Source organism: Notothenia rossii (genome assembly GCF_949606895.1).
Source record: "Notothenia rossii genome assembly, chromosome: 12".
NCBI lineage: Eukaryota > Metazoa > Chordata > Actinopteri > Perciformes > Nototheniidae > Notothenia > Notothenia rossii.
Window position 1 is genome coordinate 3,805,092 of NC_136911.1, and position 25,971 is coordinate 3,831,062.

Below are 25,971 nucleotides of genomic sequence, written 5' to 3' on the forward strand. Positions count from 1 at the left end.
TCCTAAAAATAACGCTTAAGTGCAGTAATTGAGTTCGTTAAATGCCGTCATTGTTGTTTCCCATTAGCAAACCTTAACCCACCTCGAGTGTGTAACTTATCTGAAAGGCTGTGGAAAGGCTTCAGGCTGATTTCCTCCATTAATTTGCTATTCTATATAAAGCCTAACTTTACACACGTGCCTCCAGCGCTTCTTATCAACTCAGTGAGCCCCTCAGCTCCCCTGCCTGTAATGGGTGGGGGGCAAGAAGCCGCCTGCAACCTTCAACGGAGGCAACTTCTCATCATTTGAAGCGAGGAAAGATATAGGAGATACTTGAACGTTAATTAGCATGTTGTCTACAGGGGGTGAGGAGAGGGAAGACGGACACAGGGGTGAGGGGTGGGAGACGCCCGAGGAGGTGATAGTTCTCCCTCTCTTGTCTTTCGATATATCAGCTTGGTTTTCTCTCGGCCCCTGACTTTGCTTCTTGCCTTGAGTGCCTTCACAAATTAATGACACTGTAACCAGAACATTAGCCGGGTAATGAAAGACGTGGCAGTGCACAATAAAAAGGGATAATAGATATAATATAAAGGGATGTTAAAATTAGTAACGACGCCATCCCCACCCAGTTAAAAGCCAACGACGTGGATCCTCGTAAGAATAATCTTATTTGTTTTTAATCAGCAGTAAAAACAACAAAAACAAGGTGGTCTTTTTAGATAAGTTATGGATTTGTTACTTTCCAATCAAACATAAAGTTCAATGTTAGCTATCCTTGTTCACATTTCACAGCGGTGAGCCATGATTGGTACTTGTTTGTTTTGCAGAGAGCCCTAAAGTTTAAGAGCAAAGGCGACGGAGTAAAAAACAAATCGTATATCGCGGCTGCATTAGTGAAGGTTAATGATGAACATCAAAAACCACGAACAGGAGAAAACAAACTAGGAGTTAACCAGATCATTAGGGGTTGATGTACGACCTGGGAGTGTGTGGAGTTCACAGAGGTGGGCTGGCTGTGACTTGTGAGGCAATCATTGAGACCAGAAATACCAGAGGAATGTAACAACGCCCGCCCGCGCGCGCACACACACACACACACACACACACACACACACACACACACACACACACACACACACACACACACACACACACACACACACACACACACACACACACACACACACACACACACACACACACACACACACACACACACACACACACACACACACTTATTGTCTGCAACCTGACATCTCTGGCCACCTCCGTCTCTTCTGTCCATCCCTCCTTCACCTCCTTTGACTCTCATCCTCTCGTTAGACCAAAGACTAACGTTTTACTTCACAGTTGTTAGGACTCTTTTACTCCACAGTTTATGAGCTATCGTATCTCCGAGTCAAACCATTAACACAACATCACGTTGAGTGACAGGTAAATATCAAACCTGTTCATTTCCTTGTATCACTTCTCATTAAATATACATTTGAATCCAAGTGTATAATACGGTGAATTCATTTTTCAGTTCCTGTCTCCCCTATTCTTTTCATTTATAAATGAGTATAATATTAATAATCCTTATATTCTTAGCATTATTTAATGTCTTAGATTCTCGATTTTACTCACATTTTTTGTCTTTTTCAATATATTTCTGCACAATAACTCCACTTTTAAAACTGCCCAGCTCTTCCATTTTATAATGTTTCTATAGTGCACATTGTGGGGGAAACTTCTGAAGCAATTGGAGTCAGGACTCAGAGAGAGACGCGAGGAGAGCTGGAGCAAACACTGATGGTTTATTTTCGAGCTTCGGCCGGAAAATTCACAAGACATGTCACGGGCCACCATCTGACCACACGGTTGAGATTCTTCAATAGTTAGACTAAACAGCTGAGGACACTGAATCACATTTGCTGTCGCTTACGGCTCGGGGTCATCTACACCCCGAGATGGATGTGTTCCAGGTGTCCCACAACAATAACTATCTCTGAGCGAGAGTTGCCCGGTCACAAACTGGCAACGAAAACAATATGCTTGGTCAGCCCCTCCTTAAGGGAGATAACGGCTGCTCAAGGTTGGTCAGCTGCGTCAGAGGGCGAAGGAGGACATGCAGGGTGAATTATTCCCCAACACACATATGTTTAACAGTAATCTGTCATATTCTAAATGTATTTATTTGTTTGTATATTTGTACTCCTTACAGTATAAATATTGTAATTCTGTTGACTTTTTTTTTTTTTCTATATTATGTCACATTTTACTTCTAAATGTCTCTTCCTGTGTTTATATACAACAATACATTTCACTTGGCAATAAACTTGATTTATTTTGTTGGACAGAACCTGAGACGTCATATTTAATGGCCAAAGACTGCCTCGTATTTATTGGTTTTATAAAGTTTTTCTCTGCCTTGTTCAAGTTTTCCTGTTGTATCAGCGACAACACAGCTGAGTAATTCTTTCTAAAGCCGGTAGATGAAGCTTTTTGTTGCTGTCACCTCTGTGGGCCACCAGTTAATCTGTGGTCCCAAGTCCGTTTTTTTAACTGAGCCCCTTACTCCACACCTCGATATCAGAGCAGTGGTAAAGAGAGAACGGTCCTTTAGACTCGACCTGAACCGAAGTGTGTGACAGCTTTGAGAACAGTTCACACTTTCAATTGCTCTCTTTGTACTGCTTTCTCTTTGTCCAGGTTTCTCCACTTTATTCCCCAGACTCTGTAATCTTTCTCTCTTTCCATCCGTCTATATACAAACCTGCCTTTTCACCAGATATTTGTTATCTTACAGTTTAACAACCAATACATATGCTAATACGACACAACACTTTAGCATAATGACATCCTGAAATGAAGCACTTCATAAAGACAGCGTTTACTGGATTTAATAACTTTGGACATTACTGGATAACAATACCATTGGCTATTGCAGCTATGACTTGACCCCAGATTAATTAGATGTCATTTTGCTGACAGGAAGAGAAAGCGTTACTCTGCAGAGAGACAAAGCCTGGATATGCAGCACTATCAGCAGACATGATCAGATTACTATCATAAGTCATTAACTGCTGCCATTGATACAACATGAGAACAAAACCATCACATTGTAATGATTGATGATCAGATAATATTATTAGTGTGTCAGTAATGCTTTTGTTTCTAATTCAAGAAAAACGTAGGAATTTTGACATCAATTTCCCCATTTTTTTGTTTCTAAGTGACGAACTGAAACAATACTTTTTGAAATCAGAAAACGTCTGCTCTACACATAACACTCGTACATCCGACGAGGAGCAGTTCCCTGGATTAATGAGCTCATTTATTCGACGGAAACATTTCTCTGTTCATTAGCCTGGATTCTATAAATGATTCTATCAATCGCTTCAGGCAACTCTGACAAAGCAAGAGAAAAACACCATGTGTTTTCAAGAGCTGACAAAAGCTCCATGAGTCAAAATGAGCAAGTGAATTCATTGGTAGAGTTTGGGTTTTTGGTTTTAATCTAGAAAGACTAGTGGACGTTTAATAAAAACAGGGAGATGAGTTCGTCAGTATACGGTCATTATTAAAATAATCAAACGCTTCCAGTTCAGTCAGACGCTGGGGTGGAAGCTGGAGTGGAAGCTGGGGTGGTGGTGGGGTGGAAGCTGGAGTGGAAGCTGGGGTGGTGGTGGGGTGGAAGCTGGGGTGGAAGCTGGGGTGGAAGCTGGGGTGGAGCTGGGGTGGAAGCTGGGGTGGAAGCTGGGGTGGAAGCTGGGGTGGAGCTGGGGTGGAAGCTGGGGTGGAGGTGGGGTGGTGGTGGGGTGGAAGCTGAGGTGGAGCTGGGGTGGAAGCTGGGGTGGAAGCTGGGGTGGAAGCTGGGGTGGAGCTGGGGTGGAAGCTGGGGTGGTGGTGGGGTGGAAGCTGGGATGGAAACTGGGATGGAAGCTGGGGTGGAAGCTGGGGTGGAAGCTGGGGTGGAAGCTGGGAGCTGGGGTGGAAGCTGGGGTGGTGGTGGGGTGGATGCTGGGGTGGAAGCTGGGAGCTGGGGTGGAAGCTGGGGTGGTGGTGGGGTGGATGCTGGGGTGGAAGCTGGGATGGAAGCTGGGGTGGAAGCTGGGGTGGTGGTGGGGTGGAAGCTGGGGTGGAAGCTGGGGTGGAAGCTGGGGTGGAGCTGGGGTGGAAGCTGGGGTGGAAGCTGGGGTGGAAGCTGGGGTGGAAGCTGGGGTGGAAGCTGGGGTGGAAGCTGGGGTGGAAGCTGGGAGCTGGGGTGGAAGCTGGGGTGGAAGCTGGGGTGGAAGCTGGGGTGCAGCTGGGGTGGAAGCTGGGGTGGAAGCTGGGGTGGAAGCTGGGGTGGAGCTGGGGTGGAAGCTGAGGTGGAGCTGGGGTGGAAGCTGGGAGCTGGGGTAGAACCTGGGATGGAAGCTGGGATGGAAGCTGGGATGGAAGCTGGGATGGAAGCTGGGATGGAAGCTGGGGTGGAAGCTGGGATGGAAGCTGGGGTGGAAGCTGGGGTGGAAGCTGGGATGGAAGCTGGGGTGGAAGCTGGGGTGGTGGGGTGGTAGGCGAGCAGCAGCAACATGAAACGCAGCAGCAACATGAAACGCAGCAGCAACATGAAAAACAGCAGGAACATGAACGCAGCAGTAGCAAGTGAACACAGCAGTGGCAGCAGCAGCATAGCCAGGCAGAGCCAGGAAGCCCTGGCAGCTTAAATAGAGCGGCATGTTTAGGAGAATGTGTTTGGTTGGTTGTAAGAAGGACGAGGTGCGTCACGCGTTAATGTATGATTGGTGCTCGAGTTGACTGCCTGAACTAGCTCGCAGACTTCGCCCCATTCATTTCAGTATTTGTAGGATTTACATTTACCAAAACCTCAAGACCACAGTCCTTTTCTTATTTCCCACAAACACTCAAAATGTTCTTCTTTTAATCATGACTGTGGTTCTCCCCCTAACATAAACCAAGTGCTTATTAGTAAAAAAGGCTTTTGCCACAACTTACAGTAACCAACATGATGCATGTCTAATCCTAACCAACCTTAACAAAAGCGCTGTTAGATCATGGAACTGATTTAATTTTGCCCAAGCAGTTTGCAACGGTTTAGAAACAAAGACACAACTATGTGTGAAAAGGCTTGTATGTGTCGCTCTACAATACAATCAACACATTTTCTCAATCAGACATGTTATTTACTGCAAAAGTCCTTACCTTTCCTGGCAGATAAGAAATAATTAACTTTAAAAAATTGAAGGATAAGCAGCTACTGTAGAAAACCTGCATCCACACATAATCAGGTGCTGAAACTGATGTACTCAGCCAGACACAAGTTATAATGACTTTATTTACATAACCCACAGCGACAAGGAAACTGAGAGAAGGAGTACTTTTACATGTATGACCTTCCCACACTACGGATGCAACACTTTAGTATAACTCCTCTGTGTGTGTGTGTGTGTGTGTGTGTGTGTGTGTGTGTGTGTGTGTGTGTGTGTGTGTGTGTGTGTGTGTGTGTGTGTGTGTGTCAGAGAACGATTGCCGTGTGTTTCTATCTGCGTCTACATCTGCACGAGGGCTTGTTTGTGCGAGCTTGTGCCATTGGTTGTTTACTCTAAATCGTTGGTGAAGGGGGCTAATTCTCCCGTTAAGCCGTTATTCCAACACTAATGGAAACAGTGCTCACCAGAGTGAGTGAGGGTACATGTGTGGAGGAGGGATGGGGCGGGGAGGGTGAAGAAGATTTAAAAATGAAGGAAGAAAATAACGAGAGGAAAAATTGGAGGTGAAGAATGGGGGAAAATTGAGTCTTGAAATGGTAAATGGGTTGAAGAGGGAAAACAGAGGGAGAGGAGGGGAGATATAAATTGATAGATGTGAATGCAGAAGGAGATGGGGAGCAGTGGAGAGAGGAAGATATGAGATAGAAGAAAGTGTGGGGGGGGGGGAATGGAAATATTGCCTTGTGTCTTTGTGTGTGTGTAGCTTCATGCATCAGCATCCCGCCCATTATTTTATTCCCCCTTCTTGCGAATGAGCAAATGTTGCACAGAGACAAGCTGTTTGCAGGTGCAGGATGTATTTGAAATAGAGGCAATCAAAAAGAAAAGGGACGCAATGTGTGAGAGGGATGAAGAAGAAGAAGAAGAAGAGGAAGAAGAGGTCGAACAATTAGGACAATTACTGCCCGAGTTCCAAATTAGTGGTGTCAGTGGTGGCAGAAGATAATTCCCATTTAACGCTTCGTTTAGCTCTAAAATGCCACACCAGGGTTATAGATGAGATCTGCATGAGAAGAATGGTGTGTGTGTGTGTGTGTGTGTGTGTGTGTGTGTGTGTGTGTGTGTGTGTGTGTGTGTGTGTGTGTGTGTGTGTGTGTGTGTGTGTGCGTGCGTGCGTGGCCATGCGTGTGTGCCAGACAAAATGCTGTTGACAGGGTAATTTGATGAAAGTTGACAGGTAATTTATGAAGCATATTTTTGGGTAAATGATTTTCCCCGGTTGTACTTCCTCAGTCATTCTAAACTGGTAATTGGATTTCCCTCACTTGCAAGGTAGTGAATTAGGAGTGAACTAGTTAATGAAGTTCTGACTGACAGCGTGTGTGTGGTGCTGGAAGGGGGTGTGTGCATGTGTGTGTGTTCCCACAACAGCATTTTAAGCTTGAGTGCAAAAAAAAGAGAGTTTTAATAAGGTGTGTGTAGATAGGTGCCGTCTCTCAGTGCAGTGGAAGTTAATGGCAAAGTTTTGGTCTGCTGCACTAATACCCCACTATTACTAACCACCTATTGCTTTATTTCCCACTCAGTCAATTAAGGACCGTGGACACACACGTACACAGCACACACACAGGCAAACGTCAATTAAACCAGAAACTCTCTCCCCCCCCTCACCCACTTACTTTCTCCTCTCACTCACTCTAATTGCCAAGAGTGTCTTTTCTTTATGAAGCTATCCCCAAGGTGTGTGTGTGAGACAGAAAGAGTTGCAGAGGAGAGAGTAAAAGAGTAAAAAGGCAAAAAAAGATAGATCTGACAATGACAGCAAGCTTGTTATTTCTCATGGGGGAAAACACACTGGGAACAAAACTATACACACACACACACACACACACACACACAACACACACACACACACACACACACACACACACACCACACACACACACACACACACACACACACACACACACACACGCACGCACGCACCACACACACACACACACACACAACACACACACACACACACACACACACACACACACACACACACACACTGATGTCTTCCTCAAACAAGTTATTATACTAAATACCAAGCTTTGACACAGACTGAGCTCAAAAAGAAAAGAACGCAGCGTGAAGCCTTCATCTCCACTGCATACAAACCATTCAGAACTCTTTAGAAACTCCAGTAAAACCCAGCCATCACACAAATCAAGCTGCCCCTAATTCACGACAAACCTAACACACTAGCCAAGCTAACTAATCCAAACCAAACTGAGAGGAAACCCCTGCCAGGCCTCGCTCAAACTAATTACAGCCAAACCCGCTGAGTCCAAACCAAATCTAATGCGAATGAATGTTATCCAAGCTAATCTACTGAGCGTGAGCCCAGCCAGGCCACAGCTCACATCCAACGCTCTGTTTCAGTTCCTCCATCAGTGGGAGCCGGGTACCACCGGATGAAAGGGCACAGCTCAGATGTGGGGGAATTAAAGCAAAGCCACTGTAGGGATTGGGATTCTGGCTTTAAACAACATGAGTTAGTAGGCGGCAATAAGGAGACGGAAATAATAACTAAAACTAAGTAAATACATGTTTTATAGTTACAGAAAAAACAGCAGAACAAGGCAGCAGTGTCATGGAGGAACTTGTTGTCTTTTGAGTAAAAAAACTATTCCTTATATTTACACAGTAACTTCACGGAGCATTAACAGCAACAGTATGCTTCTCATCAATCTGCCTCAAACCTCCATCAGAGATTTTGTTCTTATCCTGCAGTTCGACTTCCGATTTTTAGAAGTCAATTATTTTTTATTTTCAAGTGCTCTCTCCAAACTAGCACAAGTAGACTCTTTACCACTTCCACACTCTGATAAATGATGGCTTTGTCCCCATTCAGTCGTAGAACTCGATCCGTTATCAGGACAAATTCCCTGAAGTTAACCTGAAGAGGGCTGAGCACCCTCACCGTCTTCCTCAGTCCTCTGCCTCTCCGAGATGTTTTGAAAGAGTTGAATTCAGTGTGGATAAAAATCCGACACCTGAGAATTGTCCTTATGCAGACTGCTACTTTCTAATTAAAGAACACCCCGCAGATTAAAACCAGGCTCATGATTGTGATGTCTGAGAGCAGCTTTATTTTTCTAAACGGTATCCGGAGTTGATGAAGGGCCAAATAACTCTTTAACCCTACGAACTCTTTAGAGGGGTTTAAGGCTTTTATCACACAGTGACGCACTGCTGATTTGTCCAAAGTCAGCTACTTAAAGTAAGGAACCACACCAAATGGGCAAGATAACTTTTCAAATCTGGTTTGTTTCTTTACACAATTCAAATAGAAAAACTGCAAATTAGCCACACCGTGCCTCTAAAGTAAAGACTTTGATTGCCTTGCCAGTGAGGTGCGCTGAAGATCGGAAGGTTGTGAGTTCAAATCCCGCCAGGAACTAGCACTAGTGTGCCCTTAAGTAAGGCACTTAGCCCTTTGTTACTCCAGGGAGAATGTCCCTGTAATTGTAAGTCGCTTTGGATAACAGCTAAATGTAATGTAATGTGTTCGAAATATCAATCTTCACATCGTGACTAAGACTAACCAAATACAACGTTTGCATCCCAATTTACCTCCTGAAAATTAACATTTATCTGGAATACAACCTGTAACTCCGGTCATTGCAGAAAGTAAGTATTTATATGATCTTAATCCATTCTAATGAAACTGCACACTCAATTTTTGCGGGATTATTTCCATGACTTCTCCAAGACTTGTGGGATTAGACATTTTCCCCAAACTTTTCCAGGCCTTGCAATAACTCATTTAAAATGTGATGATTTTTGCTGGTTTCTCATGACCGTACGACCCCAGTTTAATGTGTGTCCCCTGTGCAGCCTCCCCAGACAGAAGGAGACGGGAGGAGTGTGTTATTAATATGAATTGCACATCACATTCTGGCTCTGTGACGAACAGAACAGCCTGCCTCCCTCGGTGATGTGTTCTCGAGTCGGCGGTGAATAAAGATGCGTCTCACCTGGAGTGTTGAGCAGTCGGGACATGCGACAGCTGTAGGAGATCAGCTGCTCGCAGTACTCTGCACTGGTGGTGATGGATGTCACCTGAAAACACGAGCACACACATGTATTTTTATTTTATCTTATTCAAACAGACAGGACAATTTTATGTACAAATATGAAATGAAACATAGTGCCCCGTAATGCTTCTGGTGTTTTAGAGAAGCTGAGAATGGAACGAGTGAGCCATACAAATTAGGAAGGGACATCATTACAGCAGGGATATGCAACTGAAACCTGTCATCTTGCAGGTGAAAAATGCCGTCACTCGCCATTGGAGCGTTACATTTTTTAAAGTTCATGCAGTTTGCTTGTGGCTCAGAGCGACAACTCCTGACAATTACAAAAATAAATCTTGCTAGTGTCCTTACACAGCATGTACCACACAGATGAAGGTATTGCTTCTTTATTTAAACTGGATCTGAAGAGGGTTGTACTTTGTTGTCCCTAGCTGTAGAGTACATGACGCTGCTGATGGTGTAGGTTTGTCCAAACAAGCACAGCGTAACCATGGTTACAGACTCCATTTAGTCTGTGTGTTTACAGACACCACAAGTTATAAGGAGAGGTGACTAATTTCACTCTTATCATCAGAGACTAGAAAGAAGGCCGGAACAAAGAATAATCAAAATGAAGGTGCAACAATTAGAGAACTTGGTTTTATACGTGGTTCACCTTCAATATTTTCTACTTGAATGCTCCGACTGTCACTGTGAGGGACTGTGGGAGTTTATTCTTCCCAGTGTGGTTTCAGTGAAAACAATAAAGGGGTTTCTGATCTGCAGACAACTGAGAAGACAGCCTGACATACAGCAGGAGAACATGTTGACAGTGCAGCGAAGAGAAAAATAGATTTACAATTCAAACAACAACAGTGTGTGAAAACTGGTGGAAGTATACTCTGTGTGGGATGTGCCTGCAAGTGTGAGATATCGTCATTTAAAACAAAATAGATTTGAACTTTGCTGATTGGGAGTTTTCCTCTTAGCTTGTTGCAAAAAAACAAACAAAAAAGAATGAAGATATAGTCTTGTTGCATGAAGTTTAAACAGCTGAAAACTATGTGGAACCTCAAATTGTACATATATTCAACAATATACCTCTAAAATATGTTTTTCACATAATAATTAACACTGTTGTTGGTCAAATATTATATGGAGCAGCACAATACTTCCCCCATAATGTATGCTAGTGTGTGTGTGTGTGTGTGTGTGTGTGTGTGTGTGTGTGTGTGTGTGTGTGTGTGTGTGTGTGTGTGTGTGTGTGTGTGTGTGTGTGTGTGTGTGTGTGTGTGTGTGTGTGTGTGTGTGTGTGTGTGTGTGTTACCCATACTTGCCAACCTTGAGACCTCAGAAATCGGGAGCATTTCAAAATGCAAAATGGAGGGGGGTGCTAGTGGATCGCTGTTAGATTAACATTAACATGCTTATTGTAGTTCTAAGTGCAATGCCTTGCGGCCTGTTGCACCATCCTTGATGGAGCATATGTGTGGGCAGGAAAGGAGTGAGCAGAGAGGAGAGTAGTTGTCGATGTTTGTTCTGTTTTCTGTGACTATCTGCCTCACGCTCTCAGACTTTCAGTTGCGCGCGCTACTAAAGAGACGTGTTACCATGGAAACCAAACAATGGTGTTGCTGTATTAAAGTCCGAGTGGAAACAGTCCTGAGTAAATCTGATTTAGTCATAAATCGGGAGAAATGCGGGAGAAATATGACCCCGGGAGGAAACCGGGAGAGGGCAATGAAATCGGGAGTCTCCTGCGAAAATCGGGAGGGTTGACAAGTATGGTGTTACCTGGTCCATGGAGGCGCTGTAGTTGACCTGCAGGACGGTGCGTCTCTCTCTGCTGGAGCCCGTCACAGCAGTTTTGGGCGGCAGGTTGTTCATAACTGTCGTCCACACTTTGTCCTCTAAAACACAAACACGTTACCAAGTTAAACTCAACTGTGAGAATAAACTAGTTAAATGTGGTGTGATAGTTCAAGTCAGTACACACAGAACTGCAGTTTGTCACTCATGGCGGTGGCGGTGTAATCTAAGTTACAGCTATGAGCCTCCAGAGTTTAATTGACACTTCTGTGCTGTTAAAGCATGAGCCAGTCACTCAGATATCTCCCCGTTCATTCACACTGTCAGTCAGGGAATGTGTGTGTGTGTGTTTCAGGCCTCTGAGGTGTGTGTGTATGTGTGGGAGAAAGAGACACTCTTAACATTTCTGAGGTAGTGTGAGAGAGCTATTCAGCGTGACTAAGGGCTAGCCAGTGGAGTGTAGTGACATTTCATTAAAAGTCTCGCCTTTGCTCTGCCTGCATGCTCTGCTGTTCCAGACTCTCCACTTATTCCACTCTGTGTGTGTGTGTGTGTGTGTGTGTGTGTGTGTGTGTGTGTGTGTGTGTGTGTGTGTGTGTGTGTGTGTGTGTGTGTGTGTATGTGTGTGTGTGTGTGTGTGTGTGTATGTGTGTTTGCTTGGAGCTCAGCAGGTGTTTGTGTGTGTGTGTCTTTGTGCAGAAGTGTCACTCAGATCATTGGCGCACTCTTAGCTCTGCATAACAGGCCTGTTTCAAATGCGCTTGTGGCGAGTGTGTGTGTGTGTGTGTGTGTGTGTGTGTGTGTGTGTGTGTGTGTGTGTGTGTGTGTTAGTGTGTGTGTGTGTGTGTGTGTGTGTGTGTGTGTGTGAATCCGTGCGTGTGTGTGGTGGCTGCTCCTTCAGAGCTAAATGTCAGCAGCTGTGGCCGCGTTGCCATGGAAACCTCAGGTATAGCAGTTTAAGAGTGCCGCCGTCTGAGGTTAAGAATGAAGAGGTTCTGCGGAGTTTTCTTCCATCACAGGTCACTGGCTGGAAAGAGTGGGGACCTGCACACACACCTGCAGACACACACACACACACCTGCCCACACATTGATTCCAGGCACTAACGCACACACCTGTCATGTTGCAATTGACTTTGAAGGGGCCGAGGGGTCCGCTGCCGTCAGGGTCGATCCAGTAGGTGTCAGAGGAGCGGCCACGATGCTTATAGGCCTCACAGGACGGCTCATAGATAGCTGGGGGGGGGGGGGGGGGGGGGGGGAGAAGTAAAGGGACACATGAGCAGTTAAAGGAAGAGGTAACAAGACAAAAAAGTCAATAGCCACTGAGGTTATTGCACACCAGAAAAATAAAGAAATAAAAACCATGGACATGGCTGAGTGACAATTCAATATAAGATAAAGCTTTATTTATCCCCGTAGGGAAATGTAGGTGTCATAAAAAGAAAAACAATAAGAGACAAAGCTAAGAGCAGCTAAGAGCAAACACAGATAATAAGAATAAGAAAGGATATCTGTCTGTCAGGAGGATTATGGATAAACAACTGGCCATATTTCCTCAAATCCATGTGGAAATGGAGTGGATGCATGGAGACAAAGGACCGTTGTTTTGCATTCTTGTTCTGTTGGTTGGAACAATGAAACAACCGGGCGAATTCACGTGAAGACCCCAACATGTCGTCTAAATGCTCATAGCAAGGTAGGCTTAGGAATCACAGTGTACTACATGATATTATACTACATTATGTGAACACCATATGAGGCCAACAGCTGCGATAAATACGGGTATGCTTCTCCAAAGATAGCTTGCATATGAAAAGTACGATACATTCTGTCAGACCAAAGACTAATTCAATTGAAGAATGTTAGGATGCATCTAAAATAGCTCATTGATGTCCTCAATTTGTTTTTTTCCTCCTTCCAAAAGGCAATTTCATGCGGTTGCCAGTCTCTTTTCAGCGCCTGTCAAGAAGTGGTGTCTTGCCGCACACACTTTATCAATCTATCTGACAGCATATTGATGTTATGTTTGTGACAGAGAGATGAGGAGAAACTGCACTTCACAGAGAGAGAAACTTCCTTGATGAGGCGAGAGCGTTCAGGCTTAATGCTGAGTTAAATAGGAAAAATAAGCCTTTTTTCTTTCACTCTGTTTATTCTTAGCTCTTTATTAATACCGTTTATGCCATTCCTATCTCTACTTCCTTTCTTCCATTCTTGTTGTCTCTATTATTTTCACTGTTTGTGGTTTCCCTCCTTGCTATCTTGTGCAACTCTGACTAAACATATTTTTCAACAGAATGCATTATCTATAAAATCTCCTCTCATCATCACTCACTAAAAGTCCTGTGTAAAAATAACAATCACATTTATCTCTTATTCCTATGCGTTATTAACTGTCTTAAAGGTAGGTAAGTTTGAGAAACCGGCTCGAGATACACTTGTTGTTATATTCCATGGAATGCTCTTAACATCCCGATAGCACTGAATATCTGAAGTGCTTTGACAAAAAATACATACAAAAATGTCATCTGTGGAAGCCGTGGTACTGTAATAAGCACGACCAATCATCTGAGCCGGCTAAAGTAACTGGATGGCCTACCTGCCTGTCATCCTTCCATCTGTGCACAAACTTATCCTGTGCCCTCATTGGTCATGTGCGTGTTCGTGTGTGTTGGAGGAGGGGCTCTGTAAGGAAGTGGCAGATTTTTCCCGGCTGTGTATTTTCAAATGCTAGCACACTCGAGCCGGTGTCTCCAAAATTACCTACCTCACCTTTAAGACAGTTCTATATCAGGCTGTTTTACAGTATGATCGATGTAATTTAAAATGACTCTATTCTTCTATCTTATTTCTTCATGTTGAACAATTACAGTATGGCCAACATGTTCCCTTCCATCCTCTCATAAAAGAGAACAATATGCGACCCCTGGGGGAAGGGGATGGCATTCTAACATTTTTAAGCCTTTGAAAAACCCTCTGGCTTTTCTGACTCTGTTTTCTTTGTGTCTTTGTGCGGGTGCTTTGGTGAGATTGCCTCTCCTCAGAACCGAACACACCGCAGTCAGAAAAAAATCTAAGTTCAGACTGAGGCTCGGAGAGAGAAACAGCTTAATCACTCAAAGGAGAAACAGAGGGAGGCCAATCCAAACAACTGGAACAGAGCACAGTGGTGATGGAAAATAACACTCAACTACACACACACACAAACACACACACACACACACACACACACACACACACACACACACACACACACACACACACACACACACGCGCGCGCACACACACACACACACACACACACACACACACACACACACACACACAGACACACACACACACACACACACACACACACACACACACACACACGCACACACGCACACACACACTTCTACCCACAGGTGTGGCAGGTGGCTCCAGTGTATCCCGTCCCATCGCAGGTGCAGCTGAAGCTGTCCCACGTCTGCTTACAGCGGCCGCCGTGCTCACAGTGGTTAGGCATACACCTTGAGAAAGAATAAGAGAGTATTTTTATAAATATGTGCAGTAAATTATTATAAATGTATAAAATATGTATGTATTATTATACTCAAAGGCGAGAGTATATATTTAAATCGATAAATAAAGCAATCATAAAGCCGCACAAACAAAGCATTTTTTCCCAAATTAAAATAGAGTTTATAGACTACGTGTTCAGAGTGTATAATCCAAAGCACCGATTCTGTCAAGGAATACTCATTGTTGAAAGAAATACACTTGTGACACATTTCACTACAAGATGATATAGCCAGTGTTCGAAATGGGGGGAGCACAAAACAATTGTGAATATTTGTGTCACACAGATTATAAATATTGAGTTTCTGTAAATAAAAGTTCTTGAAATAAATAATAGTCATTGTTCATTACAGTTTCTGAACATTTGTTTTATATTTGTGAATATTTCTGGGTGTTGCCATCTGTACGTGGCGGCGCTGCATTCTTTACGCTACTTACGTTGCTATGGTTACGGCGGCGATGCCGGCGCGGCATTTGATATTTTCATATTGATATTTTTTTAACTCTGGCTTTGTAATAAAAAATATGGCAAAACGAAAACAGCCAAGCCTCGCAGCTTTTGTATTCACAAGCAAAGAAGCGAAGGAATCTAAAATTGACAACGTGAACGGAACAACTTTTAGTTGGCCGGCTGTAAGCGGCGTTAGGGTCGAATTTGACAGCTGCACACCGAGGGAGAGGCCTGCCGATGCGGAGCCTGAAGAGGCTTCAACAACGGCCACATCCGCCGGCATAGTGACACCGTCTGTATTAGTAGAAGAGTGTTTTTATAGCAATTGATCGCATCCGCGCTGCTGCACCAGTCAACAGAGCGTGCGTGTGACATATTTAGTAGCAGGATGTGCTCTGAAAAATAGGGCTCCCCGAAAGCAAATGGATAATTCGAACACTGGATATAGCATGGCTTGTTTTGAATGTTGACCACAAATTAAATGTGTTTTGTATTGATATAAGCATACTATGTCAAGGTAAAACAACTAAATTGTGTGTCTGCATTTATTAAAACACAATTTAAGTGATTGTGAAAAGCAGGAGGCGACAGAATTCGGGCTTCTTGAGTTTGTGTTTCTTAAGCAAAAGAGAAGGAAGAATTATATTGTCTCAATCGAGTGGTGATATTTCAACTAGGGACCTGGAATTAGGAGTGTAGTGTATGTAAACAGTGTTATCCCCTCAGTGTGAATACACCAGCACATAACAACTGAATACAAACTGAATACATCCCAGTTTCAGTTTGATCTGCCGGCGGCCTGCTGGGAAATCTCTCCCGAGGGGGGATTTCCACACACAAAATATTTATGTGATTAAAATATCCGAGTGTGATTATTTAAATGAATCAAAGCGATGTTAAGAGGAAAGCCAGCTGGATTAAAAACTAACTGACTCATAGGAGCTGCAGGGGGCCTTTAAAGTGCTGAGTTCTTCTTTAGTCATGTACAGTAGGGAGACACTTAAGCAGCAAAGAGACGTTTTATCTCTGGAGGGAGACGAGACAATGGCTGCCTCCAGTAACTATGAGGCTGACACAAGTACATACTGCCGATACAGACTTTCAATATTTTCCCTGAGGTGCAAGAAATGGGGTTAACACTTTATATTAAGGTACACAAATTCACCATCAACTAGTTGTTAATTAGCATGCATATTAGTCATTATAAAACACTAATTAATGCCTTATTCTACATGACTATATTCTACATACTTAATTTTGAGTTAATTAGACACAGTTAACACTTATAGTTTCATGTCTTGTTACATAAGAATAGATTATATTTGTTAAGTGTTATTATGGGAGAATTACTATTCTTGTGGTACTACTGCCTTATTAGACCCATATTGAGCAGAGCATATTAAGACCCAAACTCATGTACAATAACTTCCTTACTTGCAACAAATAAGCACTAATTAGAGGGTTATTAAGGAAAAACTCTCAACTAATGGCTTATTACTTGTAGAATATGGTCATGTAGAATAAGGCATTAATAAGTGTTTTATAATGACTAATATGCATGTTGATGAACAACTAGTTGATGGTTCATTTGTGTACCTTAATATAAAGTGTTACCAAAAACGGATATTGGGCAAGCCGTATTGTCGACATGAAATGTATCGTGCTTCAGGTTTTTCATTGTGATACATTGTAGATTTATAGTTTCACTGGATGCATGTGGCTGATTCATAAGTCAATGTGTAGATTTGTGTGTACCGGTAATTGATGGTTTGTCAGAGACAACGTTATGGTGTGCATGGAAATTGATGTCTGCAAATTGTTCTTCGTGTACCTGCACATTAGTTTAAAGCTAAATCTGGCATAAATCATCTCATCTCTTTTACAGATCAATGCTTTTGGTCCTTGTTTAATAAAGCCTCGGAGAAAATAGAGTTTTATAAATGCATTGTAAGTGTGGGCAGAATGAGGGAGGGACATAGCTGCTGCAGAAGGAAATGGGTAGAGAAATGAGATTTGAAATAATTCGTTTATCAAAGGAGATCTTGGGGCTGACTGATGCAGAAATATACACTGAAGTGACACATCGCACATTTACCTGCCTGCAAATCTAATAGTGCTTTAGAAAAATTAATTAATATACGAGTGAGCTCTGAGCCCGACCTTTGGTATTTAAATAATGTTCAACCATGACTTTTTGCATTTACTGTAAATACAAAAAAAGGAAATTCCTAGTAATGTATTGGAATGTTAAATCTGCATAACGCTAACAAGTGCAGTTTAAATGGCATTATGTCATTGATGAGCATTGACAATCCCAAAGACGTTATGCTCTATGATGCTGAGAGGTACTTTATACCGACTTCATGTTCTGAGGAAAAATCGATGAAGACAAAGGAAAACCTCCAGAGTGTGTTTATGTTCCATGTGAGTGTGTTGCAGAGCCCCTACAGGATTGTGGATTGTGGGAATTTGAATGCTATACCTTTGTGTGCCCGTTTTGCTTCTCCCACCGTCAACAGAATCCCACAGTGGAACGGCATTGATCAAAAGGAGGTCAGACAGGGCTATTGAACTGTCTTCAAAGACACTCTGATTAGTTGGATGGTAACACTGCACCCATTCATCTTCCATGGCAGCACAGGGCCCACCTGCACACTGCGGGCCGATACACAACACAACAGAGATGCGGCTAAAGGTCGGAGGCTGTTGTGAACAGCTAAGGACCTTAACATGAATTCATTCTAAAAGTCTGAGCACAGCTGCTAGTAACCACCCTCAGCGCTAATACACCACAATCTGCAAGAACAATCATTTCTACATTACCTCGCAATGCAATGCCAAACAAATGATAACAGAAGGCTGCCAGCAAATCCATAAACTAATCCCTAGATGGGCTCCATCAAAATGTAAGAGCTGAATGTGTTAGGCAGTGTTAAATGTAATAAGTAAAACACCTTTTTTTCAGAATTGTATAGTCGTGAAAACATTTTTTTTTTAAATCCTTGAGTACAGTGAAGCTTTAGAGAGTAGCTTCTTTGAAAATGCTAAAGAAAATGACAGTCCAGGGACAATCAATACTTTAATACTAACAATGGATCAAATGAGTAGCTTGTTATGACTCATTATTTCACTTTCATTTGACACATTCGTATCAGTGTGAATGAACATGGCTCAAGCTTTGGTCCAAATGGAAGAATCCAGATAATCCAGACCGCACTTGAAGTGAGGACAACATTGATCTTAATCAAGCAGTGGCAGCTGGTGTCTACTTCTCAGAGAGAGGGTATTGATGAAGGTAAGTGTTATTGACAAGTCTAACCTGGAAACAAATCTCTCAGTTCAGGGAAGAAGTTGTTCCAATCAGCACAAGGTCAACTCCTAATTGCAGCTTCCTACGTTTATCTGCACGGTGCGATCGTGCTTCCCGTTTCTAAAGATCAGTGAAGTTCCTCGCATAACTCGGTCTACAGAAGACACGGCTTAATTCCTGGAGGTCAAAGCCCTCTTCGAAGTTTAAACGTTTTGCACACAGGCATCAGATTCAGCAAATTGAGCTTTTGATGATTCCATATGAGGCAAATCCTTCCCGATGTATTTGTCTAGTAGATGACAAGGAAATAAATTGAAGTGTCAACATGTAGTAATGAATGTTTCCAGAGAGCCAACATGAGGAGGTGCTGTGCAGAATATCCAGCTTTGCAATACTCATAATAAAAAAATAGCGCGGCAATTTCTTGATGTTTGCTTGAGATTGTACAGAGTTTTCCAAGGAGGAACCTAGCCATTTATTTGAGTTTAAAATGAAAAAATAGCATCATACATTACATTTATCAGTATGACAAGCACACACACATGTATTATACTGCAGTAACACACACAGCAGCCTTGACTCATATATCTCTAGAAACAATTTAGACTCTGTTTATATTACTTTTCTAATTTAAAACCATTTGATTTATGTCACTATTGACCCGCTGTTTTAGTGCTTTGCATACAACGGATGTGTATATTTACATTTATGAATGATTGTTTGGATGTGAGTGCATGCAGGCATTATCACTCTTACCTGTCTATGATTGCACACATATCCAGGCTGACGTTCTCAAAAGCACCCATAATGCCTTTCTCCACCGCGTGCATATCAGCCGGTTGGTCGTCCAGCAGGATCGCCTGCATGCAGCCCTGGAAGGAGCGCTGCGAGGGCGGGAAGAGCGTCTGGAGGAAATATCCTGAAACCATCAAAAATAAACCTTTGTTACAGATTATTTTACACATTACAGAGAGCTGGAGATGTGAGTACAGAACATCATTTAAGGTGCTTGTGCTCAAATGAAAGAATAGAATAGAATATATTTGCATTGTCATCATACAAAGTACAATGAAATGTCTTTGGCAACTCTCACTGCAGTACAAAATAGACTCAAATAAATAAATAAGAGTGGTAAAAGCAGAGGTTGTAGCGATGACTGCAACGAGATAAAATCCAATGTCAATGTGCATATTTACACTTCCAGTCTAAAAACTTGAAATGTACAAAACTGTATACATGTAGTGTATTTCTAACAGTGTGTTCATAAAGGGTTATAGTAACCAAAGGATGCAAGTAAAATAGCCATACATATTTCTAAATAGTAGAGGTTGCATTCTTTCGTAGGGAAAAGGGTGAGGGAAGATGACCATAAGCAAGAAAAGATGGATTCCTTCTATCGACGAGTTGAAACACATCACGAGAAAACGACCTTCTGTAGAAGCAGACATCAGCTTTAACAACGACATCATCCTTGACGAGGAACAACAGACCTGCTTATTGTCACTTTTTAAAGCTGTGAACGTTCATCAGCCCTCCTGTTTTAGAGCTTACCCACAAGGCCCATTAGCCTTAATATAGGGCTGCATTACACTAGAGGACATATAGGTTTTACCATATACGCCACCTTTATGAGATACAAGAGTCAATGGTCCGTCCAGAGGCACTGGGCCTTGACTGAAACCAGGACAAGGCTAGGACAAAAACTCGTGCAAAAGGTGTGTGTGTGTGTGTGTGTGTGTGTGTGTGTGTGTGTGTGTGTGTGTGTGTGTGTGTGTGTGTGTGTGTGTGTGTGTGTGTGTGTGTGTGTGTATGCTAAAATCCATGGGTGTACAGTAAGGTGTGTGTGTGAATTCTACACTCCTTATGTGCGTGTGCGCTGTACAGCATGTGTGTCAATCTTCAGGCGTTATTACAGTATACCTGCCTAGTCAGATATGGGATACGAGGACCTGAAATTCAATCTCTGCCACAAGCACACAGGTCACTCATAAAACACTGCCGCTCAATGACATCTCCATCATCGTGATGTTATAAGCTGTCACACTCTCCAGCATGCCTATTAGCCTCAAGGCCAACGCATCAAAAAGGCTTATTATGGAGGTCATATACATTGCGTGTATATGTGTGTGTGTGTGTGTGTGTGTGTGTGTGTGTGTGTGTGTGTGTGTGTGTGTGTGTATGTGTACCTATAGTATAGTTTATGTGGGTGGTTTAGAAAAAAGCAGCATGAATGTAAAATGTGTGTTTCAGTTGGATTCCTTCTTTTCTTCACATCTTCTGATTTTATTTTCTGCCCCAGAAGTCTCTCCTGCCATCTGTCTCCTCTCCTGCCACACCTGTCTGCTGTCTTTCCAGGGGAGGAGGGGGAGAGACAGACAGTGAGAGGGGAGGGATAGAAATAAGATGGGAGGCAGAGCAGACTGCAGCTGGATGGCAGCACTTTGTATTCTGCGGGTTGCGTATCAATGCAAAGGAAATGCATGCCTTCCTGACAGTTTGGCAGATCCAATGGCGCAACGCATGGAACGACTTCATGGAGGAGCGTTTGTATGTTGCTAGGCTGTGAAAGATAACAGCGGGGCGTTGCTCTGTTATTCCATCTAGACCACCAATTTAGTTTTTCCAATTTAACCGTACAAAAATGACCTACTTGTGTCACCTGATGGAGGTCTCATAGCTAAACATTTTTACTGAAAACAAATTATGTTTTCCTTTTTGTAAATACATTTCTACTGAAGGTGTTTTTGTTCCATTTGATAGATGGGCTTTGGATTCATTTCATTGCAGAAAACGTCAGGAAACTGGAGGATTAAATGAGTCTTGAATCTTAAAAGAAAAAAGAAATTCTGTTATCCCTCGCCCTAATCTGCAATCTAATTTAAAGCACTTTCAGGTAACCACATTACTTCCTGTATCCCCACGTTGGCAGCTCCCTGGTGTCACTTTGATTAAATCTATAAATGTTCATCTGGGCATTGCATCATACTAATTTGTGCATTAAATGCATATAAGTAGACTAAATTAGACGGAGAGGAAATGTATCCGGACTAGTCATGCTGTATGCTTGGTCAAAGCACCATGTTTTCCCTTATCGCCGCTCCGAAGCCATGACCAGCAATGAATCATGGTGTAATTCAGAACGCTGTATTGCGGCCGAAGTGACAAACAGAGGAAGATACAGACTGAGATTAATGAGGCCCAGTCAAACAGAGACAAACACTTGGCAAACACAGCGGTCACACTTGTGTACATCACACTCGCCCGGAGCTTAAAACCAGGCTAACAGTCTGACCACATTTTATTTTTATTCCCGAAAGCGATGACTCTGTGTGGTTTTAATTTGTAGTATAAACAAAAGCTCTATGTCGAAAACCCCTCTGGATCTGGAACAGCAGCAGTAATCCCTCGCTGTCTTGCTGGCACTCCATCACCCCCCCCTCCCCCCACAGTACAATACACACCCTGCTACCTGAACACCATCTCAGGCTGAAAAGCATTTGCTTCCACGTCTAGGCACATTTCTGAAGCTGGAGGTGAGCCAGAATCAAAAATTAAACAAATATTCAGAGGCTGCGATTCTGCCACACATTCAGAGGAGATGTGTTGCCAATAACAATATGTAGATTTGACGAAATTCACAGCAGGAAGAGCTTATCTATTAACCACCTGCTGCTAGTTGAAAAAAAAACAACCTGTAGGAGCAGCTTCAAACCAACATGAGGTTCATGTGCTGAAAGACTCCTGCACATAAAGTCAAGAACAGTTTGTACTCGCTATGGTGGATTTGCACACACTGTGCCAAAGTGCAACGTACAATCAGCACAAACAGCTTGACAGGTGGACCTCCAATTCAACACTTCTTATAAAACCCAGAATATATTGTTACCTTTCTACTATTACATGAAAAGTGAGTATTCATTCCCACAAAGTCTCAGGAATATATAAGTTTTTGACAGCACATCCTTAAGAGACCTAGCTGGAGTGTTTTTTCGTAACACTTCATTTTAAAAGGTTTATTTCGTTATAGAACACTTAAGTACACTTTTAAGATGGAAGGAAATGTTACGTTGTCAAATACTATAAAGCAGGCTTTCACTTAATCATTCACGTAAAATGAAAGTGAGGGAGAACATGACATTTACAAAATGGTGACAAAAGAGGCAATGAGCTAAGAAATGATTGAACAACTCAGCAGAGGTATATTAAATCGGTAAAGAAGTTGAGATTGAAAAACGAATAAATGAAACTTTTTTTAGTTATGAAACAATCGAACGCTTCGGGGTGGAACGTCCCATAATTGACTACTCTCTCATTAGTATATTCATTTGTGCCCTGCTCCCTGCGGAGGAAAGAGCACGACTTTATGGCCTGTGTACGTGCATCTGTGTTTGTGTGAGTGTCCGTCCCTCTCCAGAAATTCAATTTGTGGATGTCTCGTGTCAGTCACTTACTAATTTCTCTAAGCGCAGCGTCGGGAGTGAGAAACTACTGCCCGTAAAATAGGCTTTGGCTTCAGGAGGCTGCCTCTAAAAGCAGATGCACCAAGGACGGAGGGGAGGAGAAGAGAGGAGGAGAGGGGAGGGGAGTCAGAGGAAGGAGTCGACCCCGTTAAAGAGGATAAATGGATGAGGGCTTGGGGAAAATGGAGGAGAAGAACAGAATGAAAAAAGAGGACATAGTTGAGAATAAGATGACAGAGGCCTTTCACTGTGTGAAAAACAAGAGCAATGTTTCTTATTAAAGAATAACTTAAAAACTTTATTTAAATAATGTTACAAACTAAAAAAGTTGACAGAAGTGAGAAGTAAAGACGGGAAGAAGTAATTGTCCGCATAATTTAGCCTTTCAACTTTTCGCGAATGGTACTTGAGCTGCGTAAAGCCCATCACAGTCATGAAAATACATTAAACATAACCACTTATGCAAATGAAGTCATTTATTACGTTAATTAAAGCCCTAATTAACTATTTTTAAATGTCAGTACGCTTGTCTTCGCATTACAGCTCAACGTTATTAATATTAATGTTATCTAAGAGCATCAGGATGTTGTGTTTTTGAAAAATTAGCTTTTCTTGATTCAAATGTATATTTATGCATTAAAGCAAAGATTGAATGGGGACCTGTTAGATTGCTGTTGCAGAAGTCAAACAGAAGCCTCACTGGCAAAAAAACACTTGTCTTTTGTATTCTTAATTGAATACATTATAATCAATTGTAACAATGCCATCTTAACAAATACACAGTTAAAGGGGCCTTATTATGCTAATTTTCAGGTTTCATAAATGTATGTAGTGTCTCTCCTATGACATGTCTCCATGCTCTTTATTGTTCTCCTACTGCCTGTGCTGCAGCATCTATTTCCACCCTCTGTCTGAAACCAGAGCCCAGTCTGCTCTGATTGGTTAGCTGGCCGGCTCTGTTGTGATTGGTCGACCGCTCAGAGATGTCCCACGTACAATGGGTGCGCCAATAGAAGCGCGAGTGTTGTATAGTGATGTCAATAATTCACCATTAAGAGACCGCCAAAAGCAAAAATAGGGCCCCTTAAAATGACTTACTTACATACTTATGTCCAATTATATGACAGTAGTGTAAAAATACATCGCAGTCTGAAACTGTTGGGGTTCTAATTTACGAAAATAACAAATTCTTCATTGTGTTTCTTCAAAAGTGATTTTTATACAGTCCAATGAAGTGTTATAAGCTGTTTTACCAAAGTCTGGTTCACTCTCTGGCCACTGCTCAACAGCACATTGAAACACAGCAGGTTGATGCCTTAAAGCGGTGAGAGTGTGAGCAGATGGCCACCTGGACGACTGAAGCCAAATAAATGACTCCCAGCATCAATCTGCAGCCTCTTCCTGTCCATAGAAGAACAATTCGTGAAGCCGAGGGGTTTCTGCTAATTGCGGCCCACTGACAGAACAGTCACATGTATAAAGTGCTGATGGGATATTGTTAGAGAGCTTTTGGACAGCTTAATGCGGCCGCCTCTCTGACTCATGAAGCTCAGCCATCAGAGAGACTAATTGAGGGCAAGCCAGAGGCTAACCCATCTTTTGTACACTCACTAAATTATTCGGTTACCTCTGTGCCTGTATGGAAATTAGCCGCTCAATGTGATGGGGCGGAGGGTTTGGAATAAATGTTTTAGAAATTCTGTCAGAGTTGTCCGATAAGTGTGTTTCTGTGTGTATGCTAGAGTTTTAGAGCATTTGGTCAAAACTCCCACACACATGCACGCGCACACACACGCACGCACGCACGCACGCACGCACGCACGCACGCACGCACGCACACACACACACACACACACACACACACACACACACACACACACACACACACACACACACACACACACACACACACACACACACACACACACACACACACACACACACACACGCACACACGCACATACACTGTTTGATGCTTACTGCTTCAGGCTGTCATTGCAAGTATGTGGTAATGAGAAGGCAACAGAAAGTCAAATCATATCATGAAACATGGAAGACCCAGATGCTGAATAAATCTAAAACCAAATCAGATTTTCAAAGAGTTAGGAGCAAAATAATTCCCGGAGAAACCTCGTGTCTGAACCGAGTCTGAACTGGTTGAAATAGCTCCAAACACGTCTTCCTAAAACTTCTCCCGCAGCCTGTGAAGCGGCGTCCCAAATTCTCTTAGTAGTCCTTGCCACAGTAATAATCAGCGGATCTGTCGCCCCTGCAGCGTTCAGACGTGTGTTTACCACCAGGCGGCCCCGCTCCTCAGGATGCACCGTGTCATGTAAAACTAAGTATCAAGTAAAACCCCAGACACAGCTGCTGCCAAAAGCCTTATGCATGTTGCATGGGGGAAAACGACTGAAACAGCATAGTGCTATTCCTCTGTAGTGTAGCTATGCATGTACTGTATGAGAGAGTATGCACATGGGACAAGTAAAAGCAAGGATTTGTTGTCAGTATTTTGTATAAAGCACACATCGTACAGTGTGTATCTACCTGTCTGAATATGTGATAACTTGTATTTGGAGCCCTGTGTTTCCTCTGAAGCCGTGCGGATTCTGCCTCTGGGATTTTATGTCTCAATGTCACAATTCCTCTCAGCTGCTAAGAATATATTTGTCCCTTCCCCTTGTCTCTTAAGCCTAGCTCTGACATAATAACCTGCTCTCTTTTACATTTCTCTGCCACAAACTTTCATTCCTGATCTCTACTTTTCAGTTTGACTCTTCCTTTCTCTCCCTCTGCCTCCTCATCCCTCTTCTCGAGGTGAAGATATTACAGAGATCCTCTCCTCTCAGCCTCTATTGATTTCCAACTCAGCTTACCAAAATCAATAAATCACCAATTGGATCAAAACGAGACGAGAGGGTGAGGCGGAAGAAGAGTGGAGAGGAAAAGGAAAGTTGGAGTGAAAGAGGGATAAGCCATAATAAAGGATTAAGTGTTAATATTGAGTGATTCTGCAACACGCTGGATTAAGGAATGCTGAAAAAATGAGAGTTGAGGATGCTTCCTGAGTGAAATCATGGCCTCACAAGCTCAGGTTTTTATAAATAAAAGCAGAAACTCATCACAGGCTTCAGGGC

General features: G+C 42.8%; 1 protein-coding gene across 1 annotated transcript in view; it reads right to left on the minus strand.

The window, feature by feature from the left end:
• Positions 1 to 25,971, minus strand: part of cntnap2a (contactin associated protein 2a) — a 317,081-nt gene that overhangs the window by 102,203 nt on the left and 188,907 nt on the right. Inside the window, exons 11-15 of the mRNA XM_079661019.1 lie at positions 19,131 to 19,293; positions 14,458 to 14,564; positions 12,169 to 12,288; positions 11,039 to 11,154; positions 9,206 to 9,290 (exon numbers count right to left, since the gene is read on the minus strand). Coding sequence (XP_079517145.1) covers positions 9,206 to 9,290; positions 11,039 to 11,154; positions 12,169 to 12,288; positions 14,458 to 14,564; positions 19,131 to 19,293 — 591 coding nt within the window. The remainder of the gene's footprint in view (positions 1 to 9,205; positions 9,291 to 11,038; positions 11,155 to 12,168; positions 12,289 to 14,457; positions 14,565 to 19,130; positions 19,294 to 25,971) is intronic.